Source organism: Orbicella faveolata, unplaced genomic scaffold, assembly GCF_042242905.1.
Source record: "Orbicella faveolata isolate gen_17 unplaced genomic scaffold, um_ofav_v1 contig_46, whole genome shotgun sequence".
Lineage (NCBI taxonomy): Eukaryota > Metazoa > Cnidaria > Anthozoa > Scleractinia > Merulinidae > Orbicella > Orbicella faveolata.
In genome coordinates this window covers 23735001-23753409 of record NW_028301576.1, presented here as the reverse complement: position 1 = coordinate 23753409, position 18409 = coordinate 23735001, and the positions used below count along the sequence as shown (strand labels likewise).

Sequence of the window (18409 nt, the reverse complement as noted above, 5' to 3'; positions counted from 1 at the left end):
AAGACTGATCTGATTTCTATTGTTGAAAATTGACTAAATAAGGAAAATAGCAGCTGCACTGTAGTCTTTCCTATTTTGCAGTTTGATAGCCGTGGCAAGCAATTTGGTTCCAATATTTTAACAAGGACTCAGCTGTCTGTCAAAATCAAACTTAAAAAGTTTATTTGTGTCCGACAGAAGAATTGACTGTAGTTTAAGGCGTGTTTTCAGGAGTCTGGGCTCAAAAAGAGTTTACAATAACTTGGAATGTGTTCCTGTAATCATTAAATAACCCTAAAATGGGACATCTTTAATGCCTCACTGCTCCTTAACGAGCCTGGGCACCCCCTTTTAATTTTATAATTAAAGTTCTCATATGATAAATATTCAGTGGGCAAAGTTTGAACAAAAATCTATGTGCAGTTTTATTTCAGGGGAATTACCTTAACCTCTTTCTTTCTTTCTTTTTTTCTGAAGTTATGTTAAATTTCAGGACGTATTAAACGTACCCGCCAAAAGTCCTGCGAAATCCTGAGCTAGTATGCAGTCGCCACAGGTTTGTCAGCAGTAATAGTGTTAAGTGAACAAATTTAACGCAACAGAAAAACAATGGGGTAATGGGGTGGACGTGCAACAACTGAAATAACCTCCCGACGGAGTTGGGGGTGGGGGAGTGGGGGAGGGAGAAAATACGTGTTCTCGCAATCCCTTTAGTCTTTTGCGTGTTTTCCCCCTGCTCCCTATTATAAAAAACCTTGCTCCCTAGAAGTTTTCGTCGAAGTTACCGTTAAAATGAGAGAGGAATGACTCGTTAATTCCCTCAAATTGATCTAAGAAAGATTACCTTCCTCCCCTTAGCATGTTCCCTCGCTCCCCAAAACCCCTGAGAGCCCTCACATTTAAGGTTATGCAAGTATAATCGTCCAAAAGCAACATCTTGTGCAAAGTGAAGTAATGGAAGATCCCTAGCTTTTGGGAAGTGGTTTAAATGCCTGCCGTCTCCAAACCCCTTCACCTGTCGCAACCCATGCTAGCTGCTACCCCAATGCAATCTTTATCAAAAACGGTTCCAATGATAAATTTCGTAACTTTCCCTCACAGTCCCTATGGGAATAGCTGATCCCCAATGATATTCGAACCCCAGCCTTTACAAGCCCTGACCCTAAATGGCAGCAGCTAACTCTAACTTTCTCAAAAACGTATACGCCTATCCCCGATATGAATAGGCGACCCCCTGGTGATTATTTCCATCAAGCTTTTTACATTCGATCTCCTGGCCTATCTTTTTTATTCATTTATTTACATTTTTCCGCTACTGGTCAGTGCTGTAGATTGCAATCTGCACTAAGGCAACAGTGATCTGATCTCAGACAAAGCGGTTTTCGAGTTTGTCTTCCTCAGCAGTAACCATAACCATAAGGCTTATCACAATTACTTCGTTATACTACCGTTATAGGCTGAGGTTTGCATAAATTTGAAGGTTACTTTGCAGTTTGCACATCACTAAAATGGCTTAATAAAATAACGTGACACAAACTCGCACCCAGAGCGTCTCATCTTTCCTCCCTCCCTCTTTCACTCTGGGAAGGGGGGAAGATAAGAGACCCTAGGAACGAGGGTGAACGTGAAATAGCTTCTTGAAATTCAATAATTAACGAACAGAGGGTGAAGGGGAGTTAATCCTCATATGCAGGCCTTATTCTTACATAATATACATTGTTATTTCGTTTGATTGCAATCTCGTTCCCAGAGCCCTCGTTGCCCTTGTCCAGCGGAACGGTTCTGCTGGACAAGGGTAGCGTGGGCTCTGGGAACGAGATTGGTTTGATTGTTTTTATAATAGTACCATGCGCGTTACCTCAGGGATGTTTTCGTATTGGAAAAAACCGAAGGCCGCTCGGGCTATCCATGTGGACAACCTCCACGTCATAGGATTAATTGGTTACTTCTAGATCCTCCAGTGGATTCCCGAAACCGGAGGTAATAGGCCCTTTTCGAGTTGTTTTTTCCCTTTGTGTCAAAACGAGTCTTCATGCAAAATCATCCATGTGAATGAGTGTACTCCGCGTACATGCTCATTTTCATGCAAATCAAACTCATTTTCATATGAAAGCTTTTGCACGAGGATTCGTTTTGAAACAGAGGCACAAGGTTACTCGGAAATGGCCTATTTAAAAGATAACTCAAGAGGAATTAACCTAAGAACGAGTGCATCGTACCCCATTGATCCTCTCTTAGCTTCTCTTGATATCAATCAGATTACATTGAGAATCTGTTGCGGATTACATTTTCGTTACTGTAGTTACTTGTGTTACTCTTGCCTTTTAATCAGCACGGTTTAGGTTCTAGTTCTGCGGATGCGATAAAAATCTACTTTCCTCTAATTCTATTAACAGAAACTCATATACTCAGGGCATGAGAGTTCTAAAACTGATCTCATTAAGCCAAATCGCTCAACAATTACGTCGACGAAATATTTTTCGACTGCTGTAGAGGTCCTATGAGACGAAATTACTTTTAGAACTTATGAGTGGTTCCTCTTCATTGAAATGGCTTCCGCTGACCGGGTGATATGTTTTGTCGACGTCGTCTGATACTGGATGATGCAGCTCGATAGTGATGATGTAAATAATGGCGCCCAGTACTCCTCCAAGCAAACAAGCTACAATTGGTATCCAGGCCCAACCACGATAAGCCCTAAACACAGCGAGATCGAATGATGATATGAAAGAGTCCGGGAAAAAAAATGATGACTTGGCCTAAATATCGACGATTAATTTTCAACGATTATCACATGACTTTATGGCTTCGCAAATGTCAGCTTTACCTTACAATAAAAATAGTATTTTCCATTGTAATATGAGTACTATATATAGCTATAGAGGGCCACAAGTTTATTATCTTTGGCTACTTACTTTACTTACTTTACTTTACTTAAACTTATTGTAGAATTTCTTTTTTTTTCTTTTCTCGTTGCACCAACTTGATTTCACGCTTTCTTTGGGACAATATTTCTCCCTCCAAATTTTCAAATTTTTAAGCTATTGCGATTAAACCGTGTCCCTTAAATTTCGCGATTTCACTAAAAAGATTGAAGGCCCCAAACAAGAAAATCAACATACAAGAAATATTTCGTTACTTTGTTTGTGCTGAGTCACACGTAAGTTTAAATGGATTTACGCATGAGCCAGGTAACCACACGATCCAGCTGTCAGGGCCACCACTGTTGTTGCTAAGCAACATGACCCAGTCTTCTTCGTGTCACGCTGGCGTGACAATTTGCGATAGTTTCTAAGGAAACTTGCTTTTAATTAGTTCTGACGAATTACCATCTAAATTACAATATTTCGAGATGAAGCCAAATCGGCCTTGGATGATTTATTAATGCGGGTCCTCTATCCTGGTCAAATTGGATTCTGGAGTTTTTGTGGAGGGAGAAAAGCCGGATCCGAAGTACCCGGAGGAAAACCCTCGGAGCAAAGCAAGAACCAACCACAAACTCAACCCACATATGACACTGAGTGGGAATCGAGCCCGGAATAGATAAACCCGGGCCGCTTGGTGGGAGGCGAGCGCTCTCGCCACTACGCCATCCCTGCTCCGCCATCTGACGAAACAAAACGCGAATCCGTATCTGAGATTGATTGGCTCGACGAGCAAGCTTAAAGAAACAAACAACAAATCCCGGTGGCTATTTTGACGACAATGTTAGATCTAAAGAAGTTCATATTTGATTTAAAAAAAGACTTACGTAAACACTTCACAGCCCCATCCAGCCACTGCGGTGAACAGTCGTGGTCCCAGATCCCTGGCGGGGTTGATGGCGTAACCGCAATTAAAACCAAAGGTGGCGCCAATGACGAACACGACTAGACCAATCATGACCGGTGCCACCCCCTGGTCGGGCGAATTGTTGTTCTTGTCTATGATGGCGAAGATACAGCTGACAAGAAGAGCCGTGCCGAACAACTGAAAAACAAGGCATCGCTCTCAGAACAGAATCCCACACCTTATAGAAGAGTCCGATGTACAGGTCATCATGATAAAGAATATTAACCACACTAGTAATTCTCCGTGTGAGCAAGAAAATCTGCGGTAAAGAAATTTGAAACTTGCTACCGAAAGTAACTGTAAACGGCTTACAAGTAAAAGTTGTCCCTCTATTTTTTGCCGTGTCCCTCTGAAAATGAGGTATAATTTCTTCCAACAAGTTAGCTTTACGTCATTGGCTTCCAGTTTCCAGCTACCCGTCAAATAAACCAAATGGCACATGTTGTCAGTGTTTTTGTTTCCTGGAGGCCAATATTACAGTTCTATTCAAACAATGAAGACAATGAAGCGAGCATTACTTGATCTGCAAAGCCATTTCCAGTGGATAAGAAGGACTGGGGATAGGTTGCCCAGATCCCTGCGGTAGCGTTTACACCCACGGTCTGTCGGACACCTCCATCGAACGCGTTCAGAGCGTCTGAAAAAAATCACTTTCAGTTTATTTTAAACATTAGTTGTGTCTATTATTCAAATTTAAGCAATAGAGTACGGACATAGCCTCGACAGGAGAATTCGAGAGAGTTATGCATATCTTTCGAGAAATCTCCCAGCCCCCCCCCCCCCCCCCCCCCCAAGTGTGACGCTCTGTAAACACGGAAAAAGTGCTCTTCTGCTTTTATAAAATATTTGTTAAAAATACGCGCGAATTTAAAACTTCACAACCGTACGTGTTTACAAACTCCCATCTAAATACACCTACTATCGACCAATCAGCGCGCGCGTAGTATTTCAGTTATTTTAGAAATGAAACAGCTGTGAAAGCATCATCTTAGTCTAAACAGATTGTTTCTTTTTCACATTTACCTTTGCTTACTCTATCTTGGGAATCTGGGCCAAGGGAAGTGGGGGCTAATAGAACTTTTAGGGAAATTGATGCTATATTCTTACTGGGCTGTACGCCCAAACGATAATTTTACTCTCGAAATCAGTGTGGCTCGGTGAGGAACCCACTTCCAAAAGACGTCCCAGCAGCACTCATAAGAATCTAACTAAGCATAGGAGAATTAAGTTTTAAACGTTGCCCAATGAAGAGATAGAAAAAAGTTCACCGCTTGTATAAGGAGATGTTTTTACTACTACAGGTATTACAGCTTCGTTCCCCGGAAAAGGCCTGGGAGCGTGGTTGATGGGTATCACTGTTTTGGGAGCAATCCTTCATCCTTTATGACTAGCTCTAAATTTTAAAGAAAAATTGTTAGTACGAGACCTATAGTTCAATCTTACCATGGTAAATGCAATATACAGCTGCAGACGCTATGAAAGCACCTAACAACTGCGCTAGCCAGTATACAGGAACTTTAATCCAGTCCAATCGTCGAACCACGGCAAAGGCCAGTGTTACGGCGGGATTCATATGCGCGCCTTCGACAGACAATAAAACGAGAAGAGGATAACATTATAACTGAATCAACTTGATACAAACTTCACTTACATACCTGCTAAACGCGGGTATTGTTGATTATTGCTAGCGCGATGACTGTCTGCTATTCAACAGCTGACCAGCTGAGAGTGACCGTCTTTTTCTTCTTAATTAGATAATTCAAGCGCTTAAGACTGAGAGAAAGGATCGGGCAAATATATTTTGCAATTTTGTTTGAATTTGACTTTTATCTTCGTCTCCTCTCTCGCCCCTACCGTACGGGTCACTTTTCCCGATTTTATTCATTATTTCAACATTTATACTGATCCAGGTCTTTATATATAGATCCGGCGCTTCTCGTTAGTTTGACGCTGTGGTTTTGCCGTAGGTATAAGTTTTCAATGAAAAAAAAAGGCCAGGCTAAATAAGCTTAAGATAACTTACCTGATATACCCCCGGCCCAGTAGATACCAAGTGTAACCCCGATGCCCCAGCTGGAATTTATAGTAAAAAAGGTTCCATTTTTCCCTCGGCTGAGAACCGTCTGGGCGACAGAGGCGACGCCAAATGTCTACAACAAAAAGAAAACACGGAACAGAAAATTACTAAGTAACTAATAAAATTTGCGCTGGTGTTTTTTTCCGACATTATGAAAAACTGCAACAAAAATGGCGCCCAACCACAGTCAGGTACGAAACTGGTCATACTGTTGCCCAGTGCGTTGCTTCCGCAGGACGATTTGCCGCCAATTGGTTAGAAAATAAAAACGATACTCGTGCGCATGCTTTTCAGAACATCTTTATCCCTCAGATTTGCTGAAATGCTGAAACCGTCGGGGCCACCTTGAGGCCTCATTAGGGTTCTAAATATCCCTTATTCAATTTATTTTTCCCAAAATATTGCGTATCCCTTTATTTTTAATTAACTAAACATCCAGTATTCCAAAGACCCCTTATAGGGAGAAAAGAACCCAAAACTACTGCAAAGCTAATATTCCAGTGCGTGAACGACCTTGCAATAAAAAGTCAACGGGCAGTCAGTACAAACCACTAGGATGAATGTAGACATAAACTCAGCCAGTGTTTCTCTCAGTAAGGGAGGCAGTCGGCCTCGTAATCTGTTTGCCATGGTAGATCAGAGTGGGTATCTGCAATTAAGACTACGTACCAGTTAATGTATGCAGCAACATTAGCAAAGGGGTCAGGAAAATGCCTGCACGCAAGGTACAAGAAGTGTCAAACTAGGTCCTTTTAAATGAAGAAAAGAACAAAAAAATCGTTTTCGATTGATTTGGTTAAAATGTTCGTTGAATCCTTCAGTTCTGCCTAAAAAAAGTCGGCAGAACGTTAGAATCGAGATTCAACTAGAAAACTGATTCTTTTATTCGTGTTTCTAGTCCCTTTGTCTTTATTTCAGTAGGACAGAAAATAGTCCAGCCTCTTCCAGGCGTTAAGTTAGTTGGGGCGCAGCGCGAAAAATGACGCACCGAAAAACAGGGGAGAAGCGCGGCGCGGAACGCGTTCACGGTTATCCTGGCACCAGCCCTTCCTTTCCATTTTTCGCTGCGCTGTGTTTTCGCGCTGCGCCCTAACTAACGCCTGGAAGAGGCTAAAAGAGAACAGGGCTGTAAAACTAAACTAACTGAACAAAGATAAGCATCACTAACACTAAAACTGTATTTAAAACTAACGAATTCGAAAATTTGCGTGACTCACGGAATTTTCCATACCCAGTTTTAGGCAATCCTCGCAGCTTTCAAGTGCGTGACTCACGCCAACAAGAAGTGGGCTGGCCGTGGTTTGAAGCTATCATATATGGCCATCATTTAATTCCATAATGAAACATTGCCGACAAAGTTTTCTTTTCAATAAAGTATAAGCCCAGCCGAATTTGAAACGCCAATATTCCTCTTACAAAAACCCGGCCTCTGAATATAGCCCCGCTACTGATGAACCTCCCAAAGACCAAAAATAACAGCCCTGCGTTATGGTTTTATGAACGCGTTAAGTTGATTTGTTTTTTAAAAATCAAATTTAAATATATAATTCGTTAGCACTTCGCTCTCGTCTTGGAAGCAAAATAAATAACAGCAGTTCGAACAGCTAGTTCAACGGAATTGAGGTAATAATGTACTAATAACAACACATATACTGCAAGTATCTGCCCGAGTGCCATGTGTCAAGGATCTTTACGTCGTTTACACAACCACATACCGTATACATGTATATGAGAATTTCATTCGCACCTTCTGTAAAATCTTTTACCTGTCCAAACCCTCAATCGGATTCCCTCTGTAGACAGCAGCTTTGGTTACAGCTTATCAGGTACGTTAAATTCGAACAGAGTTCTTCGAGGACAAATGACTTTGAAAATGATCTTCGAGTGACAGTCACACGACCGTGACTGCATCACGAGCAAATCCCGCGTCCGAGCCACAGGCACGAAGCACGGGGTTCACGAGTATCTACGAAAGAATGTCCGTTTTGCTCTTTTTGTTCGTATATATTTGTTTTGTTTTGTTTCTACATATTTAGTTTTATTTTGCTACTATGATTTTTTTTTTTATTGAAGTCGAATACAACTTTCGGGCCCTATCTACATTACACTGGAGAAATTCGAAAACGCAGCTCCGTCCACACTAAACCCGTCACAAAAATTGGGAGCTTTTCGAAAACACTGTTCACATCGAAGAATTTGAAAACCCCGACTTTGAGTTTTAGGTGGACGGAACACATTTCGAAAACGGAGTTTTTCGAACACGATGGCATCGTTCGATTTCGCTGCCCGAGATGATTGTTGCGTTTTCAAATTTCTCCGGGGTAGCTAGTGTACTGTGGACCGGGCCTCAGAGAGTCGCTAGTTGGTAGAATCTAGCCAAGTTACTGCGAAGCTATTTCTCACCGTCAGTTTTCGTAAACTGGATCAAGCTGAAGAAACTGCATTTTCTCACTGATGTGTCAATAAAACGGAAATCAATTGACGGAGAACAGAGATTACTCTCTGAATCGCTACCACAAGTCGGGTCCGATAACCAAATCCCAAATCGTATCGTAAGAAAATTGGAGGCTTCAGGATATGTTCTGTAGGTGATGTGATGGAACGATAGTTGGAGCAAACCAGTGGATATTTATGGGGTCAGTGAGCACCTTAGTCTAAAACTCTAACCAATCCTTCAAGTTATGTCTCCAGAGGCCATCTTCTCAGGCAGTTTATCTGAGGACTTCTTTCACAGACCGCCCTCCCGACGCGAAAAATCTTAGACGCCCTCGTATGACCTAACAAATAGCACCGGACTGGGCATGAGCACGAGTTGCAGCTTTTTAGAGTTCTCCCAAACTTTCGTCAGCGACTCAATAGAAACACGGAAAAAATATCTTATCCCGTTCAGAAAAATCTCTCGTTTATGTCGCTTATCAAAGTGTCAATTTTCTTCGCTTTCGCCATCATTAGATTTATTTCATTGTCACCGACTATCAGCCTACGTAACAGGGGTAAACTGGAGGACAGGGGGACAGGTAAAGTAAGAGCGGGGATTGAAGCAGGGAGGAGCATTGGAAGACGATAGGAATGCGTTTGCAACGCAGGCTACCCACTATGGGACAGCGGAGCATTGTAGCACTTCGTTCTGCACTGTCAGACCAATACAGACCAAGGACCGGAAATTTCAGATTAATGAACCTTCCTTACTGCCTGGTATTCTGAAATTAAACACAACACAACAGCAAACAATTGAAGAACATTTATCCGTCTTTGGCACGTTATATGTACAATAAATTCAATTTTAAAAGTCTCTTGCAAGGAACGAAAGACAAAGTGAACAATCGGATTCTGATCGGATTACGCTCTGTATTTGGTCCGACCATTCTGATTGCTTAGTACGAATCGGATCGGACTGAGGATTATCTGTCGAGTGCTGTCGGAGATTGTTCGCTCCCAGGCGACAGTTCACCAAATCCCAAAGCACTTCAGCTTGGTTTGGCAACTTTCCGCGCCCGTTTAGCCGGTCGAAGGAAAGGATTGTCGAATGAGTCCGTGCCTTGTGAGCTGGTAGGTAACACGCCATTTGGGAGTAACTCTTTATTAAGTGGTGCATCCTGTTCTTGAAGCTCTGTTTCGTCAAAGTCACCCACAGCGGGCAAGTATGGCAAGTCGTTCAATTCGTTCACCAGTACTGCAGCGAAGAAAATACACACGTACAGATTAACACAGACCTTTCGCGCAATAGATCCAGATGTAGTGCTTGTGTTACATGTAGGTTAGCGAAGCTTCGTCACGGTTTGTTCCTCCCGAAAAGTTCAGTTAGCCTAAATTGTTCAAGTTCGTCGTTTGTAATCCGTATTAATCTTCTCCATCCTTAACCATCCTTGTTCCTTTAGGGTTTATTATCATCCCTTTGGTGGTTTTCTGTCTTAGTAAACTATTATTTTTGGGTTTCGTTCAAAAGACCTTTCCCGCATTCCAACAAACAATGGCGCCAAGTCGAGATCAGGGTGGACAAAAATACAACAAATGTATGAAAATGTCCACCCCAACCTCGCTGTGGTACTACTGTTCGTACGCACTGAAGTGGAATGCGGGAAAGGTCTACTAAGCTCCTTTAAGAACACGATTGGGTAGGTTGCCCCACGGGTAGGTGGGGTAGGGTGTGGGGTAGGGGTGGGGTGGGGAAGGGTTTGTATTTTATAGTGTATTAATCTTGATCTACAGCCTGTATTAACAAACAGATTAGACTTGGCCTTGCTTTGCGCGCGTCTCACAGACCAAAAAAAAAAAGCGAACAAACGGTATAGAGCGATAAAATTGTCTTACAGACTATTACTGTAAAAAGAAGGAGAAATTAGCCTTTATACCAGAAGAAAGAAAAAATAACCAATTGTACACAACATACCACATTTACATGTTTTGAAGAACAGTATCTCAAAGAAAGAACGCCTAAGAAGCTGAATCAATTAGTATTTAAGTGGAGTAAAAATATCATGTTCAAGAATGTTTCTCGGCCTTGGAAAAAACATTCAAAGCGACAAAAACCTTTCTCGCTGTGTTCCCACGTGCTCGAATATTTTGTGTTACATGTATATTGTACCCACAGTATTATGTACCTTGTACTCAGCAAAGGGGAAAAACTGGGTAAGACCGGCGGAAAGACAAAAAAGGCCTCAATTTTGGTCTTAAGCCCTGGTCAAACGGCGCATGATAGTCAATGATAGTTGATTCTCTCCTAACTGTCATCAACTATAACCAACTGTCATTCACATAGTCAAACGGCCAAAGAAGTTCGTGACAGTTGACGATAGTTCACCGGCAGTCGCGCGAGCAAAGTCACTCCAGCAGCTAGTTGCAGGCTCTTTCCGCGTAAAAATGTGAACACTAAATGGCGTCGCGTGAGACAAACTTGTAAAAGTATTAATTTTTCGCGACGAAAGAGGGCGGCTGCTTGTTTACTGGTAATCGATTTGTTGGAGGAATGTACGGAAGATAAATCTGGAGAGCGTTGGTGGAAGAGAGGACGGACAAGGGAATGGATCAAAAGGAGACACGAAAGCGGGCTGTTAAAATTGATGGAAGAATTGCGAGTGGAGGACACTGCCGCTTACAACGAAATGTTCCGCATGAACTGTGAAACATTTGAGGAAATACTGACCGCTATCGGGCCTGTGATTACCAAAACAGCTGACCGAAAAACTATCACGAACCATCATACGCGCGGTCAAACGAGAAAAACTATCATCGACTATCATGAAAAATTTGAACAAGCTCAGAATGATTGATAGTTGATGACAGTCGATGATAGTGCATGACAGTTGGTGGTCAAACGGAAGCGCGCGCTTCAACTATCATCGACTATCCGTTTGACCAGGGCTTTACAGTTGATTCTGATGAGCTGAATTTTGCGTTGGCAGAAAGTGAGTTATCTGATTACACTTACATGGAAACGATGGCGCGTCTAAACCTTCACAGATTCCAGAACTGAGTTCAGCTGTCTTGGCTAAAAACCTGTGAACAAGGAAGCACTGTACATTACTGGTGAAAGAGTACAATATTCTATGCTATATGCTATTATATGCTAACATTGTTAAGTCCTGATGGAAATACCGTGTCTAAATAAAAATTTTACCTTACGTTTACCTTACCTTTAAGAGACATGGCTCAGGGTGTGGTGCGGGGGGAGGAGGGGGGGGGGGGGGGGCGGTGGAGCGATTAGTGCAGGAAATGTGCACAAACATGGGGACTTAATGCAAATACATGTTGACCGTAAGAGAGAGCGAAAAAAAAAATCTTAACTGACCAACTGTTTCACGGCAGGGAAATAACCTTTGCAGCATTCTGCACTGCGGGGGAGATATTTCCTCGTGGAAAGCATAATCAATAACCTGGTATTTTGTCAACCTCTGCCCACCTACCCCACAACTAATCCTCAATACATGTGTATCTTAATGTACTAGATGGGGGGAAGGGGGCCTACATGTAAATATACTAGATGGGGGCCTTAATGTATTAGGTTGGGGCCTAAATGTACAAGATGGGGGGAGGGTGCCTAAATGGACTAGACTGGGGGCCTAAATCTACTAGATGGGGGCTTAAACGTACTACATGGGGGGAAGGGGCCTAAATGTACTAAATAGAAGGGGAAAGGGCGGTGTTGCCTTAAGCAACAATCCCACCCACTCCCATCCACCCCCTCCCCCCCGCCCCACACCTGCCCCTGAAAGAGAAGGTACTGTAGGAAGTGTGTTGTGGAAAGTGTGTTGTCCCAAAACAGCAAAATCGTAACTGAATTTAACCACACTTTTTGAACAGAGAAGATTACATGTACTGTGACCAATGAGGTTACTTTTTGTCCTATTAATTTGCCCTTTACCAACATTCTATCACCACAAAAGCACAGTTCATTGACTTCTCTCTACTTTTCAAACACACTGTATATCTGTGCTGTAAATATACACATACAGCCGTATACATACCATACATGTAAAAAAGTGGTTTTTTTTTCCTGGCTGTTAAAATCTTCAACATGATAAACATGTACTTACTTAGATAAACCTTCTTCTATCTCTTTTCTCTGGGCAGCGTACTTCTCTCTTACTGCTTGATATTCTTTGCTTGACTGTCTGAAAGCCTGTAATCAGATACACGCCGCTGATTTAGAGAACACAAAACAGAAGAAAAAATACTTGCATACATCTATCTTCAATTGTAGCAGAACAGGAAAGTTTTGCATTTCATCGCAATGGAAAGCAAAATCACACTCACCCTGATATCTGAAAATAACTTGTACACAAAGTAATGTTTTAATTACTGATGCTGCTTAGATGATGTATTACGTGACATTCTGCTTTGGAAATCTGCAGAGTCTAACTCAATACCTAAGCTTACGTAACTCAAAATAAAAGATAAAAAAAGCCAGAAATAATAATCACAGTAGAACCCTGGTAACGAAAAACAGTTCGAGTTAGCGGGGGTTCGAGTTATCTGGGTCGATTGAACATCCAACTTGCCATGTTAATAATTGATAGTTTACTGATTTTTCAGCACTTCAGTATACAGTGACAGCTGCGTCTGCGAGCCCGAGCCAGAAAACGATTTTTGTGACGTAGGAATTCTAAGCCAATCACAGTTTAGCTCAAATAACCCCAGAACTACTGCGCAAGGTATTCGCTGTGAGGAGCACTCGAGTTTCATTCTATCATGGAATCTGATTGGCCTAGGAGAAACAAAAGTCATTACGTCACAGAAATCGTTTCCTGACTCGGGTTCGCAGGCGTTATTTTTCGGCAGAACCAAGTGACAGCCGGAAATACGTCTGCGTTCGCAGGCTAAGTTCAAGTTAACCGAGTTAAGATGACTGAAAAGTGGGGTCAAATCCAATGGAAATGGGACTTGGTTCGAGTTAGCGGTGAAGTTCAAGTTATCCGAGTTCAAGTTACCAGGGCTCTACTGCATAATAAAATGTTCTGCTTCCAAATAAAGAGGTTATTCATAAGTGCCATTTAGGGGTGCGAAATGGTCCTTAAAACGACACATCTTGCTGAATTTCTAGGTCAAATTTCTCGATTCTTGTAGTCAGAGGTGTTTTCATGATGTGACCTCAGTTTCAAGGCTAAGAATTCTCAGGTTACCAAAAGTTAAAAGTCTCGTTGCCTTGCAAAGACTCCATTAGATTTATCATTTGTGGCCCCTACATGTATACCTGAACTCAAGGTACATGTACTATTTCCCTGTGGAAGTGCACATACAGCCTTAGCTACGCCATACAGGTTGTGCATCTTGAAAAGCTTAGCCTTGAAAAGTTCATCGTTTGTAATCTGTGTTAATTTTTTTCCATCCTTAACCATCCTTGTTCCTTTATGGTTTATTATAATTATCTCTTTAGTGTTTTTCTGTCTCAGTAAAACTACTATTTTCAGGTTTCCTACAAATTAAATGTTGTGCATGACCCATAATGGCCAAGATATTTCAAAATCCTAGGACTGAGCTCCTTTACACAGAAATAGCACTATGTCACAATGATAACAACATTAGCAATCCAACTAACTTTTGAACAAGAGGACAAGGGTTCCTTAAATTAAACTTCTAATTCTTAAACAAATGACTTACCGGTGTCTTGATGTAAGAATGGGGATCAGGGAGTGGTGGGAGGTGTGCTGGAATGTGTGCTGGGCGTGTCTGTCTGGTGCCTGCTGCTAACGACTTGGCTGTTGGTACTACACGGGACTTCGGTGCTACAAAAGGAAGCAATACCCTGGTTAACTTTGTATGCCCATGATGTCTTAAGTACATGTAGCACACCAGACATTTTTTTCTTAAACTGTTTAACAAAGAAACGTGACGTGAGATTCAAAAAGAAATTATAAGACAACACTAGCCAGGGCATATCCAGAGTGATTTTAACAAATCAGATTGGGAAAGTAATATTAATAATTATTCAAAATAATTGCTGTGAAAGTCAAAAAGCCACGAACACTATGATTTGATTTTGACATGTCGATTGTGTGGCCACCAATCAGATGTGAAATAAAACTGCAAAGAAAGCAACCAAATTGATGGTGTTTCCTCAGTCACTAAACCACACTTTGATCGTTTTTCCTTCTGAAAAATGGCTGTTACCCTGTAGTTTTATAATTACTTATTTACATGTAACCTGTTTTATTTGTGCAAGCAAACTGGAAATTTGAGCAATTTTAGACGATGTTTGGCTCAACCCTGTACACGTGGACTTGCAGCCTAATGCCCCATTTATATGGCCTTGGGTACCCGAGACAGCCTTCCCCCCAAGTTACCTTGGCCGAGGTAACTTTTAGCTTATTTCTTTGCAAAATTCAACCAACCGTTTACATTAGGATCACTAACCCGTCTCGGGGGGCAAGACAACTCGGGTGGGCGAGTTGTCTCGCCTCAGCAGGTAGGGTAACCCTGGCAAGCGAGACAACTTTTCTTCATACAAATGCTTTGGCTTGCCTAACGGAGACAACTCTCGGCGTGGCGAGTGTCACATAATGCCTAGATTTAGGATTTAAAGCAGAAATTCACATCAAAGAAGTGAAAACCCACTTTGATCGAATGACCGAGGGAAACTCACAGAAAGAGGGATATTTGCACACTTGATTATTCAATAATGGTCATGAATAATCATGCAGGGTCCACTTTGACTCGGACTACAGAGACAACATTTTCACATATACATGTAAATGCTCAATAAAGTTTCCTCAGGGGGAGGGTGGTTTCAGGCACCCCAGACCATATAACTGAGGCCTTAGGCTTGAAAACCAGACAGCTCTTCTATATTCAACTACATTCGTTGCTATATTTGGCAATATTAATTATAAACAAGAACCCTGATCACTCCAAAAAAAAAATCAAATGGAAAGTGAGAAGATCTGGAAATAACAAGGGTAGGGAGCAATTGAAAATAAATAAAGAGAAAATATTCTTTTTTTGTATTTACAATATGCAACTGCTTGTAATAACGCGCAATACCAACCATACATAATGTATACGTGAGATTTTCCTAAATTAAAATTTAAAGATTACTATATTGTGTACCAGAATAATGGGTTTCAGGAAAAAAACCGATATGTTAGGTAAAAAAGAAGCTTCCAATGAGAGCACCAGGGGGAAGAAAAAAATATTCAAGGATTTGGCGGTCAAATGCAGCAGGGAGAGATTGAAGTTTGGAAACTTAAGTGCCTGCAACAAGTACAATCTCATTTTAATATGCACATTATGCATTTTCTAACAACTTCACAAAACACATTTTCTAACGACTTTGAAGGCAACACAAGCACCATTAAGATATGATATCCTTTCATAACCTACATGTAGTTGTGTATGATAATTTTATTTTGCTCATCTTCAACGCAATGAATTTGGCCATGTACATGATGAAAAAGAAAAATGTGTCTCATACTTGCGAAAGCAGAAATTCTTCTGTGTCTGCTCCTCCAATCAAAAGAGCAACTTACACTAAAATTAGATGCGTATTCAAATATTAAGTATTTGAATAAGTACGAAAATTCCAGGCTCACGATTTTTTGCACCGTGTTGGTGGGACGGTTTCCAGGCGATGTTTATTGTAATAATTTTACAAAGAGTTTCAGTCAAGAAAAAATAATGTCTGAGGTTGCAAAGTGGTTATAAGGTTTTGTAATGTGAAAACTACAGGGTAAAGACACTTTTTGGAAGGTAAAGTGATCAAAACATACGGACTGATTGAGAGAGACTGTTAAAATTGTCTGTTTCTTTTTTTTTTTGGTTTTATCTTGCATCTGATTGGTGGCTGCACAATTGACATGTCAAATCCAATCAAAGTGTTCACGGCTTTTTGACTCTCACAGTAAAAAGTAATTTCTTTCTCTGTAAAAGGCACAGTCAGGGTCCGAAATTAACTTCTTTCGGCACCAACTGGTGACTGAATTTTTTTTCCAGTCGCCATTTGGAAAAACATGGTCGCCAAAAAGTGTCAATAAAATTTTTCCTTCCGAGCAAAACACAAACCAAAATTTTTGGTCACCACGGGTTTGCCAGCAAAATATTTGCAATCGATGTAATCAGGAATCAAACCAGTGCTGAAATCATCTTTTGACCACTTTAACAGATCTACATTTCCACCTTTTGATACCCAGAGAATATCTAAATCTTCATCTAATTTCTTTGGGGATGTTCTGTCTCCACTTTGTAATAAATTACGGAAAGATTTCAGAACATCTTTGGACACCAAATCGCCTGAATAAATGTTCATAGCGAAAGAACGCATGGGGCCATCTTGCGCCCGCAATACATATGTTATGGGAAACCGCTGAAAAAACATGGCGGCGAAGCTTCGCACTGATTGTAGCTGTAAAACGTTGTGGTAGATTTATAATAACAGGAAAATCGGTTTTATACTTCAAAAGCAGCGGAAAGGTAAAAAGGAAGTGACCAATTGGTGGGCGGCTTTGAATTTTATTTTAATTGATTTGGCTGAAAATCAATGTATTGTTTGTGCAATTATCATGGCATGAAATACATGTAGTTAATTGCCCACTGGCGACCAGTTGTAAAATTCTAGTTGCCAGTGCAAAATTTTTAGTCGCATTGGTGACCAGGAAAGCGCAATTTCGGACCCTGACAGTGCAAAAACTGATTATGCCTGAAGTTGCTATACAACCTATCGTACAATGCATTTAATTGAAAATTACATGTAAATTCAAATTTTAAGACAAGTTGTGGTAAACTCCAGTACCTACATATATTAAAGATCCTACAACAGAAAGTAACACACATACATGTACATGCAAATGAATCACTTACGGTTGTTGACATGAATCCGATTTGGACGTTTTCCATAAGATGGTAAAGAATCAAGATCAGCACCTTCAAACATTGAAACAAAACAATCAAACATACATACATATGATGTAAAGTTTATATGAAATATTTCATATTTGAACTGCGGTTATAGATGAAAGTGAAGAATGATCATCGCAGTTAATTTTCCAATTTAAGCAACTGGAAAGAAGAAGCCTGAAAAAAATCAGGGCTTCAACGGGATTCGAACCCATGACCTCCGCGATACCGGTGCGATGCTCTACCAACTGAGCTATGAAGCCACACATTGGGAGCAAGGTCAATTAATTGAGTTTGTATCTTCCCGTGAGGAGTGAAATGATGTAAAATTGCTTTCCAGTTGCTTAAATTGGAAAATTAACTGCGATGATCATTCTCCACTTTCATCTATAACCGCAGTTCAAATATGAAATATTTCATATAAACTTTACATCATTTCACTCCTCACGGGAAGATACAAACTCAATTAATTGACCTCGCTCCCAATGTGTGGCTTCATAGCTCAGTTGGTAGAGCATCGCACCGGTATCGCGGAGGTCACGGGTTCGAATCCCGTTGAAGCCCTGATTTTTTTTTTCAGGCTTCTTCTTTCCAGTTGCTTAAATTGGAAAATTAACTGCGATGATCATTCTTCACTTTCATACATACATATATACACTTTATTTCAACTCGAATTATCAGAGTGGCTCTATTGAGCTAACATCTTTGAGAAAGGAAAAAAGTACATAAATCAAATAAATTATTAAAATACAATAATACAAACTACATGTGCAAGTGAATTCTGCCTGCAGTGTACATATAAGTACAAGACTGCAAGACTTGAAGAGAGGTTTGGAGTGTATTTTGCAGATTGGGGTCAGTATTAAATATTCATTTCTTATGGTATATGTCCAATCTTTCATAAGTGGCTGACATCAAAATACATGTAGGTGATCAACACAAATGAAGTGCAGAGAGTGATAGGGATATAGAATGGTACAATCCGAGACCCACCAAGACCGAAACTGCACCATTATTTTCAAATCTGAGCCCGAGACGCTGCAATACAAAGATCCGAGCTTGGGAGGCCATGGTCAAGAAACCCGAATCCAAAACTTTTACAGTTCTCTGTGCCTCACACTAGAAATAGCTATAAATAAATGGATAACATACTCTAATCTAAGGTAAGGTGAATAATAGCCAATGATCAATCACATC

General features: G+C 40.9%; 2 protein-coding genes across 3 annotated transcripts in view; both read right to left on the bottom strand.

The window, feature by feature from the left end:
- Positions 1 to 379: 379 nt before the first annotated feature.
- On the bottom strand, positions 380 to 9075 carry LOC110047757 (aquaporin-9-like). Of its 2 annotated transcripts, none has more exons than XM_089277380.1 (7): positions 7635 to 9075; positions 6437 to 6536; positions 5834 to 5960; positions 5254 to 5391; positions 4329 to 4447; positions 3731 to 3948; positions 380 to 2676 (listed from the first exon to the last, which is right to left on the bottom strand). In XM_089277380.1, exons 2-7 carry the CDS (start codon positions 6515 to 6517, stop codon positions 2478 to 2480), a joined length of 882 nt encoding a protein of 293 aa, XP_089133506.1. In that variant the 5' UTR covers positions 6518 to 6536; positions 7635 to 9075; the 3' UTR covers positions 380 to 2477. The 2 variants fall into 2 exon arrangements, with proteins under 2 accessions (XP_089133506.1, XP_089133507.1); XM_089277381.1 differs by having other exon boundaries at positions 7654 to 9075.
- Positions 9076 to 9113: 38 nt separating this feature from the next.
- LOC110047758 (transcription initiation factor TFIID subunit 8-like) overlaps positions 9114 to 18409 on the bottom strand; it is a 14200-nt gene continuing 4904 nt past the window's right edge. Inside the window, exons 3-7 of the mRNA XM_089277382.1 lie at positions 17177 to 17239; positions 13985 to 14109; positions 12421 to 12506; positions 11316 to 11383; positions 9114 to 9560 (exon numbers count right to left, since the gene is read on the bottom strand). Coding sequence (XP_089133508.1) covers positions 9355 to 9560; positions 11316 to 11383; positions 12421 to 12506; positions 13985 to 14109; positions 17177 to 17239 — 548 coding nt within the window. The 3' untranslated portion in view covers positions 9114 to 9354. The remainder of the gene's footprint in view (positions 9561 to 11315; positions 11384 to 12420; positions 12507 to 13984; positions 14110 to 17176; positions 17240 to 18409) is intronic.

Coding starts and splice junctions, on each gene's coding strand:
- LOC110047757 (XM_089277380.1), bottom strand. CDS start 6,517: ATGGCAAACAGATTACGAGGCCGACTGCCTCCCTTACTGAGAGAAACA. Junction 5,392..5,833: donor CTGGGCCGGGGGTATATCAG/GTAAGTTATCTT, acceptor TGTCTGTCGAAG/GCGCGCATATGAATCCCGCC. Junction 2,677..3,730: donor TGGGGCTGTGAAGTGTTTAC/GTAAGTCTTTTT, acceptor CGCTGTGTTTAG/GGCTTATCGTGGTTGGGCCT.